Source organism: Morone saxatilis, unplaced genomic scaffold (genome assembly GCF_004916995.1).
Source record: "Morone saxatilis isolate NCDOM2014 unplaced genomic scaffold, NCSU_SB_2.0 Contig10, whole genome shotgun sequence".
NCBI lineage: Eukaryota > Metazoa > Chordata > Actinopteri > Moronidae > Morone > Morone saxatilis.
Genome location: NW_023339652.1, coordinates 1,384,237 through 1,397,875, shown reverse-complemented (window position 1 = coordinate 1,397,875; position 13,639 = coordinate 1,384,237). Strand labels below are relative to the sequence as shown.

Here is a 13,639-nt window from a genome sequence, read left to right as displayed (position 1 = left end):
GACTTCCTCTTTTCTTATTGTTTTTAAGTGAGACGCCCTCTAGTGGCATAAACTACACACTGTATGTGTTAATGGAGTTTGTCTGTGTGTGTGTTCAGGTGGTGGAGGACGTTACAGAGTTCTATAAACTGACCTACAGCAACTATAAAGACACCAGACAGGAAGCACTGAAGGAGACGCTGCGTCTAATCCACTTTGGGGTGAGAATAAACACACACACACTCACTCACACTTGGTTTTGGTAACTTTAACTCTAGCGCCATTCTCTGGTCAAACTGTGAATTTGTCCAGATCTTTGATTCATGACCAAATAACTGCTCATCAGTCTCAGATGTACTCTGTATTTAAGATTTAACAGCATGCTTCTCTCTGACTACAGTTCTGTACAATTTCCCTCAAACTCAGGTTTACGTTGACAATCTGAGTGAGGGGCTGAAATACAAAACACTTTTTCCAGGACAATAGATTATTTCTAGGACATTTTAATGAATTTCCAGGTGTTTCCATGATGTAAGTTATTCATTCACTTTTCCAGGATGTGCAGGAATCCTGATTTATAGCACACTAATTTCTAATGGTTGTCCCTTAACCCTTTTAAACGGGTATAAAATATCAAACAAATACACGTTGGTTGTTTTTCCTGCAAAATGTGATGAACTAAAAATGTAAATACTAAAAAATCAACATATATATGTATGTGTTCCAAAGTGCTTTTCAGAATAAATATCACAGCGAAACTCTACAACTTTTATAATTAACATTAAAGTTAACAGCTAACATGAGCAAGCAGAAGAAATAAGACAGAGGTGCTCTGTGAGCTAAATGCTAACATCAGCAAACCACCCATATTTACCATGTTCACTATATTAGTTTAGTGTGTTAGCATTGTCATTGTGAGCATGTTGGTTTGCTGACATTAGCATTTAGCTCACATAGCGTCTAGCATGCCTGTAGACTCGTAAGTCTTCTACTTGTTCATGTTAGCTTTAAGTTTTTAATTTGTCGAGTTTTGCTGTGATGTTGATTTATTCTAAAAATAATCAGACAACATTGTTTTTATTTGGCATTATATCTGTTTCTTTTGGCCTTTTCACATGCAGGTAAAAACAGACTTTACATGCATTTGTTTGATATTTTATTCCTGTTTAATATTTTCAGTGTAGGGATGTGTACTAACAGACACAGAATACAGTGTGGAAGCCATAAGAACATGTGTGATAATCCTATAAAAGGACCTTTTAAGAGAGGCCATTGGAAATGAAATGTATAAATTAGGTTTTGTACACATCCTGGAATCCTGGATATTTACAGACTAGTTTTCCAGTCATGGAAACACCTGGAAATGATTAAAACAACCAAATATCCGCTCACTCAACATGAACCTGGGTTTGAGCTAACGTTTGTGAACAAGTGCTGTCCTGTATTGTCAAGAAAAGTTTCTTAAAGAGCGGGAACCTTGTAAATGCTGCACTGGATAAAATCAATGCAGTTCTTTTATATTGTCAAATAAACATCAGATAAAATCGAAGTATTTCTCACTGGAGGAAATTAAAAGTTGTGTCCTGATTTCCTCGTCACAGCTGAACTGCTGCGGCCCCACGGGGACGGTGATCGACGCCGCCAGAGATATCTGCCCCAAGAAGGATGGACTGGAGGTCCTCATCACCACGGTAATGCAAAACAGACTGACTTATACAGGGGCAGAGGTCACACAGAGGCACCACAGTGATGGTCACTTACTGCAGTAGTTCAATGAGAGTTTGTTTTAATATTTAATAATTACCAGGGAGTCTCACTAAGACCTTTTTCACAGCAGCCATTTTGGCATGAAATAGTGTGTTGTTTACCATGTCAAAATGGCTGCTGTGAAAAAGGTCTATTCTCCAAAATGTGTAAAAATAAAATTTTAAAGTCTTTTTTATTAAATTAATTTATTTGCTCTTCTTTCAGAGCTGTCCGGCTGCCATCGACGAGATGTTCAACAACAAACTGCACATCATCGGAGGGGTCGGCATTGGTATCGGTATCATCATGGTGAGACCAGAACTCTGATACTCTGTGCACAGATAGACACTGACCGTACCTTTAAACATACTTTATCTTACATTACTTCCTGGACACACAAACTTCTCCAGCAGAAAATCTAAAAGGTCCAAACAAATGTGGAAGTCGATTATTTAAATGAGTCGTTAGATGATTGTAGTGGTTGCTCATAGTTTAAGTATTTTAATGGTTTTAAATTAATTTATTTCATTTAATAATATTTATATTTCACAATAGTGCCTCTTTGTGCCACCTGTTGTTGACATACTGTAGTTTGAGAACTGGTTGTTTAGCATTTTTATTTCACCACAGGTTGTTTTTTTTGTTTTTTTTAAACTTGAATATTCCTTTTTAAATGTATTCATATTAATTGATCTATTAGTTGTGTTTATCATTAACTGTAAAACACTTTGAGCTGCGTGTTACTTAGCTCAAGGTGCTCACAAGACATTAAAGAAATATTTTAAATTATATGCATTATAATATATAACAACATACATGGAAATAAGAGTCTGAAATATGTACATAATACAATATATGACAAAGTATATACGATGTTACAGTATGTGATAAGCAGAAGTGTAATGAATAAATAAGCAGTGATAATGTTGAGAGCTGAATCTTTATAAAATGTCAGTATTGATTATTAATTGAATATCTCTGCTACATCAGTTGGTTTTAACCCTTTATTTCTCCTCCTTAGATCTTTGGGATGATCTTCAGCATGATGCTATGCTGTGCCATTAAGAAGTCCAGAGACTTTGTCTGAGCAGCCACAAAACCAACCCACAGAAACCATCTTTAACATCGTATGTGTTCTCACGCTCTGCTATAACAACAGTCGTTCTTTTAGTTCGGATCCGTACAGGATGGCCTCGTCGACCTGTGAGCGTATGGAACCGCCTCCTTCAGTTCTTCCACCCCGAACAGGTTGATCATCTGCAGGAAGAAGAGACTTTAAAGACTCTGCTGCCCTCTGGAGGACCTCGAAGATCACTAATAACTTCTGTTTCTTCCGTTCATCAGCTCCTCAATGTTGGATAATAACTTTATGTAAAATGTGTTGAAAGGTTGTAATCGAACATGAGTTTTCCAGCTAACTGAATTTTACCATGTGGCTATTTTTGTTTTGTTTTTAATTTTGCTCGTTTCTGAAGTTACAGATTACATGCTTTTGATTTTTTTTTATATAAAAGCAGAACTTGGAGTTTTATGCAAATATTATGAGGAATGAAATTTAAATATATCTTTAAAATGCCAAATAAATGAACTAATGAACACTGGTTGGTGTTAAATTCATTTTCTGGATGGTTTTCAAAGAACTGTTGAGACTGTTCAGCACACAGATGTCGTCACTCAACACTGTTTTAAAGGTCCAGTTTCCAACATTTCTATTTCAGAAGTGGATAATAAAGAATAAAACTTTATTTATGTAGCAAAATTAGTTTTACAAAGTGCTTTACAGAGTAAAAACATCAGGACTCAAACATTAAGAACCATCAATAACAGCATATAGAATTAAACAAACCGCTCTCATCTTTTTTAGGCCTATCTGGTTTTGTGATCCACTAGAGGAGCAGGGTTCAAGGACCTCGGGGGCGTTTCAGACTTTTGTCCCCACTTTTTCCCAATTTATGTAATTCCAACACTGTCTATGGACCCAGTCTGCAGAAATATTCAGATACACCAGCCACAAATATCACATTAGGCTCGCTCAAGAGGATCCAGGCCTGTGCAGAATCGATCAGCAGCCGCACAATGCATGCTGGTTAGATTTCTGCCCAACTTATACCAAAGAAAAGCGCTGATTGGCTCTCAGTTTTGACCACAAATGCCTTGTTTTCCTAATTTTCTGTGTGATTGTAATATTTTACCTCTAGATTGTAGCTGAATAAAGGTTTAAACACATGTTGTATAATTGATAATCAGGTTTATTTATAACAAACGTCTAAAAACTACAGGTAGACTACAGAGGGTCTGACGGGATGCAAACATGGATGCGTTAGTTCATCTAGTTTCATAAGAGAGCAGCTTTAAAACAGAGCCCAGTACATCCTCTGAAAGATGGAGCGGAGTGGAGGAAGTATAGATGATGAACTTCCTCTTCTGGAAACGTCAACTGACACTTCAAATGGGCTACAGTCCTCATCTTCTTACGTCTGTCATACGTGATTCTGGTCTTGATGTTGGAAAGGTCCTTCGCTGCATTAAAACTAAAGTAACGAGCCTGTTTTTGGAAAATGTAAGGAGTAGAAAATACAGACATTTGAGTATAAATGTTGTCATGAAAACAAAGTACAGCTACCTGAAAACGTACAGAAACAGTAGTTGTTATTTGTTCTTTCTTATTTTAAACCTCTGACTAAATGTTACACACTGGACCTTTTAGTATGATGTTAGTGATGAAGATTATTTAAAAATATTGCACTTTTTTGTAGAATTTGAGTGTTGAAGTGGCCCTCCAATAAGATTTCAGCAGCAGCCCCAACACAGACCCTCGATTCAGGTGAAGAAAAACTCCCCAAAAACTGCTTTTAACAGGGAAAACTGGAAGAAAAAGAAGATTTATTCTCCTCTGGAACTTAAAAAAACCTCTTTAGACCTTTAAAGTCGGTTTATTATCACAATATAAACATAAAAACATTGTTTTGTGATCACAGCCTTGTGTTTCTGTGGCTGCAATGCAACCAAACAGCCACTAGAGGTCAGAGTCTGACTGACAATGAGAACAAACACACAAAGAAGCATCAGAGCCATTGAAACTGATCTGAAACCAGAACTAATAATAATATAAAGTGTCAAATCATTAATTTCTCAACTGTGAAACACTTTAAATTATATATGAAGATATATATATTTTCCAGGAGTTTTCTACTTATTCATGTATTTATCACCAATTCCACACAGTCTTTAAACTTCAATTCTTTTGTTATAACGCCAATTCATACCGAAGTTATCCATCAGGACAGCTTTTCAAATAGAGCAAGGTCTAGACCGGAACTCCCTTCAAACTTTTACAGAACTTAAAAGCCTTTGATTTCTTTTAACTTGTGATAACAGCAGCAGTATATTCCTCAAGTCACGTAGTAGTGTCACTAAATTACTATACAAAATATAGTTTACCAACCCCCCAAAAAATAATTAGTTACGTTGCTTTTCTTGACAAAACAAGTAATTTAAATGTTTTATTCTGTTGTCAAAGTGTTTCAGTAAAGTCAATCGATTAATTTACGTTTCACACGACTTTATGCTAAGCTAAGCTAGCTGTCTGTGGTTTCATATTTATTGACATGAGAATGACATCAATGTAATCTAACTCACCAGAAGACAGCAAATGTTTCCCAAAATGTCAGAACGTTTGCTTTAAGTAAAGAGCTGGAGTCCGGGCCTGGTTAGCCTAGCTTAGCATAAATACTGGAAACAGGAGGAAAGAGCTACACCCTTTTTCTCTAATGTATAGATCACAGCTAGCATCTTAGAAGCTAGCTGTTTCCCCCTGCTTCCAGTCTTTATGCTAAGCTAAGCCAACCAGCTGCTGGCTGACGTAGTTTGAATATAATAATCAGAGTTTTATTATATGCATATAATAATCATTATTATTATATAATTTTTGTTACCTTAGAATGTTTTTATCTACAGAGGGGGCGGGTCCTCTTCTGGCGGACTCCGCCCTCTTGAATTCTACACACTGGCCCTTTAAACCCCCAAAAATGTTGAAGTATTCCTTTAATTAAACAGACAGATTGCTTCACACTGTCGACAGTTGCATCATTGCTTCAGTGTGTGTGTGTGTGTGAGATAACCATTTTCATATCTTCATACCCCCCAAGATGATAATAAAAAGAGTCACTGTCTTTCTTCTATATTATCAAACACATTCACAGGAAGTCAGAGGTGTAAAACAAAGTAAAAGAAAGCCAATCATTAATCAGAGCTTAGTGTGTGTGTGTGTGTGTGTGTGTCACTTACTCAAAGGTCTGTTTGTTCATATTCTGAGTAATATTCAGAAAATATTACAACATTTCAAAGCACTGTACAAAGTGTTTTACGGGGGAGTCGGTCCCAGTATCTACTAGTGTAACTAATTACTAATACATTTCACTAGTACATTTATTATAGTTACCTCCCAAAAAATAATTAGTTACAACATTTTCATAATCAAAGAGGAAACTAGTTTGGAAGACGGAAACATTCACATTATTTTTATTTTAACGAACAAAACTGGATTTTAACATCGTAATTTTGGAAGAGAAAGGACACAATTACTAATTTTGTAGGAAAAGTAATATAATTAGTAGTGTAACAGTAATAAGTAAAGAAATATTATTACTTTTAAAAAGAGCGCTTTAATACATTTTTTGAGTAACAAGCCCAACAGAAGGGACGTAGTTTCCTACAGACTGGTCCTTTAAAACAATAAAAATTATTCATCATTCATTGTTGTTCTTTTTTATTAAAGTGAGAAATTAACGTTCCCACATGTGAATTATAGTATTTTATATGTGAAATGTCCCAAATTCACATTTACCTTCATGTGAAAATGATTTCACATATAAACTGTAAAACCTATAAAACATATTTTTAAATAAACTTTATCCTCCTGTTAATTAAACCCAACTCAAACATAAATTGTTGAAGTAACTCAGTTGTTTTAAATGAACTTAAATGAGTTCAGTGTTTTAAATACAGGAGATATAATTACAGTTTGTTCCATTGACTCATTTTCTTTAAGTTGACTTTATATCATTATAAAATGTAAACTGTCCGATAAAACTTCTCATCAGTATGGATAATTTTTTAACGACGTCCAAAGTGTGAAGATTTGATGTGAGTCACATATAAAACAACGAGGCTATTGCATAACAACTTCATTACAGCAGCGTACTGAGTAGAGTTGTCAAACTGCTGGACGCTGCGATCGTGAAGGTCAATGTCGAGCTGCACCACCACACCGCTCTGGGCCCATCAATTCAGGAGGTTCCTCTCTGCCCTCTTGTACTTCGCCATGAGGCCTTCAGCCATCTTCCGAGACTCTTCACAGGAGGAACCAATGAGAAGAGGAGCTGGGGAGCTTTATTTAAGAAATTCAGGGAAGCTCCTGTGAGCAGAGGGAGTGCAAAGCGGACTTGCTCCAGACTCTGATGACTCTCTGTTGTAGAGAAACTGAGAACAAGCTTTCCCTCTTCCTCTACACAGGGATCAAGCTCAGGAGCCACAACCTGGTCAGTGAGATGCAGGTCTCAGAGGAGTCAGGTTGGTCTCTGGTCTGAGCGTAATGTTCAGTAGCACTGAAAGATTCAGGTGACTGGGCAAACTCCGAACCAATATGTTTGTCCCCAGCAGGAATATTTTAACAAACTACTCCTAGGGACTTTTGATCATCGCTGCTTGCAGCTTTAATTTTCTATTCTATTTTTATTTTATCTGTTGTGTTCTGTTGTATCTTGTGCGGCTGTAACAACGGAATTTGCCAGGTTTGGGATCAATAAAGTCGATCTTCTATCTCTTATTTCAATATGTGGGGTGAAATTAATATCACTCAGTTTGAGAAGATATCAGAACAAATTAATATAAAAGGAAGGGCTACGATGATGATTATAATGTGATCTACAGCAGTGGTTTCCAACCTGGGGGTCGTTTTTCAAAGAGATTCAGGGGTACAAGGGTTTTTTAGAAGTTCCAGTGGGTCTAGAGAAGGTTTCTTCAGGAAGGTTTGTAGGTCCTTAAAAAGTTTCCTGGAGAAGGTTTGAGTGTTTTTTAAGGAGCTTTCAGGGGTCCTTCTAGATAGATATGTTCAAGAACCAGAGCTAATTAGGTGGACAACTGTTTGGACCTTCACTAGGGGTCGCCAAAGCTTCACAGGGGGTCGCAAGGCCTTCTTGATTTTAAAGGGTGTAAGAAAACCTTTAAAGTCACAGTAGGCAGATATCTCAGCATTTTATTAATTTCTGTAATTTTTAGAGTTTAGATTATTATTTAAGATGTAAACTTTGCAGACCTGAACAAAAACTGTATTAAACAATCGTATTAGGTATCTACGATTGTTAGAAAAAGAAAATACACAATACAGAGAGAGAATTGTACAAAAAGTTCGTAAAAATATCAGGAAATCTCAATCACTATTTACAGGAAATAATCTGCTCAAAATTAATAAAAATCTCTGGTTTTACACAAACTTCCTCCAGTTATTGTTATTATTGAATATAATATAAATATGCATAAAATATAGTCAGTTTACTCTCTGATATTAAAGGGCTCCCTTAAGGATTAAAGTTGGGAAACACTGATATACAGTACAGGTACTAATATATATATATATATATATACTTCCTATTTTTTTTTGAACATTTAGGATTTAATTTGTGTTGTTTTTGAGGATAAATTCATTGAGTTTGTGTCATTTTAAAGTTATTTTGTATTATTCTTAATCTTTCTTCTCAAAATAAACATAAACAAACAAATAAAAGTGTTTTGCTTGTTTACGTTTAGGCATTTTTCTTTAGCTGTTCAACTGTTGTTACCACAGACAGAGGCAGAGACGGACAGACATACAGTGACAGAGGATATAAAAGTAAACGGGGCTGACACACTGTTGTAGTGTGAGGAGAGGGACTCACACACACACTCATTTACACACACACACACTCTGCTCCACGCGTGCAGCCTGGAAAGCGACCAAACTGTAGACTTCAACTCAAACAGTTTCTTATTTCTCAGTTTTTTGCTCTTTGTGAACCACTTTCAGTCCAGATTACATGAAGTTAATCTGAACTATTCCCAGAGACCAAAGAACCTCAAACACAACGTGATCCGGATCCAAAGCTGCAACTTTGTTTGTGTGTTTTTATTATTTCGGAGTTTCTGTTTTGTTTTTTCACTGGAGAAACTTTTTTTAAGCCATTAAACCGGGGAGGACATGCCGGGGTTTGTGGCTCTGGTGGCCGCGTTTGCAGTCCTCTCGGCCGGGTTAAGGAGCTCCGTGGCCGCGGTGGAGATGCAGAGCTCCGTGGCCGTGGAGGAGAGGACAGCGGCGGCTGCGGTGGAGACCTCCGAAGACGGGGACCGAGGAGCGGGGGGAGCTGGCTGCCCTGGCCGCTGTCGGTGCGAGGTGGACGGGCTGCTGCACCGGGTGGATTGCTCGGACCTGGGGCTCCGGGAGATACCGAGCAACCTGAGCGTGTTCACGTCTTACCTGTAAGTCAACACCCAGGGTTTATATTGCATTGGTTTATTTCTTAATCTGCACATAGTAAATAAACAGCAAGTGTGTGTGTGTGTGTGTGTGTGTGTGTGTGCATGCGCGTACGTGGATGTTACGCAGTCGTGAGAAACAGAGCACCTGTCCTCTGTTTATCTCTCTCGCGCGGTCTTGCAACGCGCGCGCATGTCATGTTGTTCATATGGTGGTTGAGGCGGTCCGGAGAGATTAAGTTTAACTCACTGCTGACATTAAGCTCAGAAAGAAAGAGACTGCAAGTAAGAGAGAGAGAGAGAGAGAGAGAGAGAGAAAGAGAGAGTTCTGAAACATTTGAGAACTTTTGAGCAGCTCCAGGGCTTCTTTAAGGGGTTTGAAAGTACCTTCAGGACGGTCTGCAGGTTCTTAAAGAGGGTCCTGGAGCCCTAGAAGAGGTTCAAGTGGTTTCTGAGTAGGTGTCAGGTGTTTGTGGTCCTTAAAGAGGTTCCACAGATTCCCACTGGTTGAAAAGTGGAGCTTTTGAGAAATTCCAGGGTTTTTTAAGTGGTCTAGTGGCTTCTTAAGGAAGTTCATGGGTAGAAAGGTTCTGAAGAAGTTCTAGTGAACTTCAGGAAGTTCATAGAGCTTTCGAGCAGTGCCACATTTTTTTTTTTTTTTTAAAAGATTTGAAAGTACATGTTCTTAAAGAGGTTCCTGGTGGATCTGAAGAGGTTCCAGTGGTTTCTGAGGAGGTGTGTGGTTCTTAAAGAGGTTCCACAGAGCAGGCTCAAAAACCCACACTAGTACCAGCCCAGAATGAAGGTTTCAGATGGTTGAAAATGAGAGGTTTCTAGGGGCTCTTGAAGAGGTTTGAAGGCTTCTTCAGGAGGGTCCACAGGTACTTCAGGATCCTGGAACACTTCAGGAGGTTTCAGGAGTCTCTCAAGAAGTTTTATTGGTTTTTAAAGAAATTATACAAATCTTTGAGGTGTTTTCTAGATTTACTGAAGAGGCTCCAGTGGTTCATGTAGAGACTGTTAGTGGTCCTGAGCTTCTTTAAATAGTTCCTGGGAATCTTTGGGAAAAGATGATTCTGCAGCAACCTCACACATCTGACCTCCGCCTTCTGAATAGGTCACATTGTGTTAGTTAGTGAGCTTCATTGTGATCACACAGGAATAAACACTTTATTGACTTTGAATATGGAAATATTTGAAAAGATATTGACGAGAACCGATATATAGCTGCCTCTCATGGGCGATACCTGTAAGATAATGTTTTTAAGGTTCATAACCTGTATTTTTTATATACCTGAGGGTGAAAAAGGCTGAGATAACAAAAACAAACAACAGTTCTGACTCTTCAAATATTCATTTATTTTTTCTAGTAAAGCTCATCAAAAAAACTTCACAAACATACTTTGGCTTTAATAGAACATAAAGAAAATATATATTTCCCATTATTGTCAGATAATTTTATTAGTATATATAAGTCCCAATAGTCATGCATCCCTAAAAGATATAAAAGATTTGATAAAACTGTAGCTCAGTAAACGTCTGCAATTCATCACAAATCAATCAATTAATTATTAACCTGCTACCTGGACATTGTGTCAGATGATTCAAATCATTTATTATTAGTAAAATACTCAATTCTATTACACTTTAATCATCTGTTTTTTAAGATTAAATGTTTGTGAGCTGTTCCTGTCGGCACATCAGGGCTTCCGTACAGTCCTTTAACAAAAGTGTCAGCGAAGTTTTAGTGTTTCTACTTGAGTGTAAACTCCTGTTAAAGCGAAACACTAAAACTAATTCAAATCCATTTTACCTCACAGCAGGTGATCGGCCTCGATACCAGACATGTTTCAGCTCTGGCAAAACCATTACATCACTGTATGTGTGTGTGTGTGTGTGTGTGTGTGTGTGTGTGAAAACCTGCCTGTCTTGGCAGTGGTCTAAAAGCAAGACAATGTCCAGGATTTAAATTTCACTCTCATTAAAAGAAAACCTTCTTCTATTCAGAATAGCTGTGTATGTGTGTGTGTGTCAGATGAAAGAGCACTTGCTACAGTTGTCTAAGACGAGGCCAGATGAGCAGCACACAGACAGAACGCACACACAGAAACACACCACACACAACACACACACAACGACAGTCAATCAAAGGTTCTTTGTGTCTTTATTAAAGCTCCAATCAGGAATCGAATCCAACAAAACATCAAGGAGTTTCTGTGGTTTTGGAGCCGGTTTTAGCTGCGTCCCGTCAGTATAACTGCTGGTCACTGCTATCCCACAATGCATCTGTGAACTGGCAGTGGTGGAGGAAATATTCAGACCCTTTACTGATGTATAAATACTCTGTTACAAGTAAAAGCCCTGCACATTTCAAATGTGCAACGAGAATATAATGCAGTGTTAGGCTGTGCCAGTTATTTACGGTGAGAGCTCATTTTGTATCAGACTGCAACTAATGATTGTTTTCATTATGGATCCATAGTACTGATTCCAGTAATCCATTGATTGATGGGTTTGTAAAATGATCTGAAAATAGTGAGAAATCAGCAGTGTGTCATCTCCATAGCATCAACTCTTTGTATATCTGTTCTGCCTGTCTCTTCAGTATAAAATGAGGATATTGATTGTGAGTTATTGCTACAGTTGCATTTTATTGATGAAACAATGAAAACTCTCACTGAAATGAGAGTCGCTGTTGAAACAGGTGACGCTCTAAAACACTGGAGACTGCAGCAGCACCGTCAGCCAGTTAAGACGACTCGTTTACACCGCTGCAACTTTTCATCTCTCTTTGGTCTGAACTGGTCTTTACTCTTTACTCGGGCACCATGTCTCTCTTTTTCTCTTCTTATCTTCCTCCATCAACGTCCTCTTAGGTCTCCTCTGCCATTAGCTATGTCCACAGAGGCTGCTGGGCCCGGTTACGTTGCCTCCTCGTCTGGCTCCGGTTCTGCTACGACACCTGAGCGGACATCCTCCTGTATTTGACTACAGCTTTCCTCTAACAGTGGCTTTAATTTGGCACATACTAAAATACAGTTAGAGTTTTCAAGGACAACAGAGATTCTTTCCAGGATATTTGGTCATTTTAATTAATTTCCAGGTGTTTCCATGACTGGAAAACTAGTCTAACAAGCTAACAGCAGCTACATTTGGCAGAGGTTACTTAACTGTCTTTCAGGAAAGTCTGGAAATTAGAGAGTTGAGGCAAAAACATTCTGTAGGTAGATTAATATCTTGAGTGTTTCCTGCGACGTGAGAACTTTCCAGAAAATGAAACCGATCTCAGACAGACAGACGGACATCAGGGAGAGTCAGTTTACAATCTCCTTCTGTCTGTCTGTCTGTTTGACCACCGTCACTGTGAATGCTGCCATCTGTCAGTGCCTTTGTGTGTGTGTGTGTGTGTGTGTGTGTGTGTGGACACTCGCTGCATGCCTAAGCAGAGCGGTCTGAAGCCTGAATGGGGCTGTAAGTCTCTATTCTGCCTCTGACTGACAGCAGGAGCACAGGAATGCATTTAGCTACACTGTGATGAATGAGCTGATGTACATATGAAGGATTTCCTGGCCACGCCCTCTTTGGCAGCCATATTTGGACGTCCTGAGCTCACCGTTTCATCGCCTCATTCGTTTACGCTTTAATATCTTTACTTTAACTTACTTACGTTAAACCCATTAATGTCCTCCTGACCTCTCTCATGACCCCCAGAGGAAGACAGGTAGTCCGTCTACCTGCACAGGATGTTTGCATATTTGGGCTTCTGGTGTCTGAGTGTGAGAGAGCGTTAAGCTTTTTGTCAGGGTTCAGTTGAGCTCACGGTTCACCACACACACACTCGTAGTTCAAACATCACAGACAGGTAAATGGATTACCTGTCTTCCTGTGAGAGAGGTTAGACAGTGTAGAGCTGTAGAAGTTGAGCTGACACCAAAAGAACACAAAGAACCACTTTACTAATATTATTTTTAGTTCAATTCCTGTGGGATTTTTCTGAATTTCCTCAAGAAAATACATCTATTTTAGTGGTTTAAGAGATAACAGCTGAGTAACGCTGTCTGTTTTTCACAATTTTAGCTCCTCTGTTCCAATAAAGGAAAAGATCTGATGCTACAGTGGTTCTCAACATTTTTGGTGTCAATTAGGGATGAGATTATATACAATATAATCCACTCATCTTATCTTGTGGTGAATTAATTGGCATTAATAATTATAATACAATAGGTCATGATCCTAAATGACGATTACTTTTTTTGTATATTAAACATATGATATGTCATTAATGCCACTAGGAGGTCTCTCACATTAAAACAAGAACAAAAGAGGAGGTTTGATGAGGTGGTGAAGCAGCGTGGGATCATGGGAGTTGTTGTCTTCACCACCATTGGCGTCATTGCAGTCAGCT

At 38.3% G+C, this 13,639-nt stretch overlaps 2 protein-coding genes across 2 annotated transcripts in view; both read left to right on the top strand.

Moving 5' to 3' along the window:
• The window catches only part of LOC118340837 (CD9 antigen-like), an 11,032-nt gene extending 7,706 nt beyond the window's left edge, over window positions 1-3,326 (top strand). The window contains exons 5-8 of the mRNA XM_035678991.1: window positions 99-200; window positions 1,581-1,670; window positions 1,951-2,034; window positions 2,747-3,326. Coding sequence (XP_035534884.1) covers window positions 99-200; window positions 1,581-1,670; window positions 1,951-2,034; window positions 2,747-2,812 — 342 coding nt within the window. The 3' untranslated portion in view covers window positions 2,813-3,326. The remainder of the gene's footprint in view (window positions 1-98; window positions 201-1,580; window positions 1,671-1,950; window positions 2,035-2,746) is intronic.
• A 5,362-nt stretch (window positions 3,327-8,688) lies between these two features.
• The window catches only part of LOC118342046 (leucine-rich repeat-containing G-protein coupled receptor 5-like), a 28,701-nt gene continuing 23,750 nt past the window's right edge, over window positions 8,689-13,639 (top strand). The window contains 1 exon segment of the mRNA XM_035680474.1: window positions 8,689-9,237. Coding sequence (XP_035536367.1) covers window positions 8,960-9,237 — 278 coding nt within the window. The 5' untranslated portion in view covers window positions 8,689-8,959.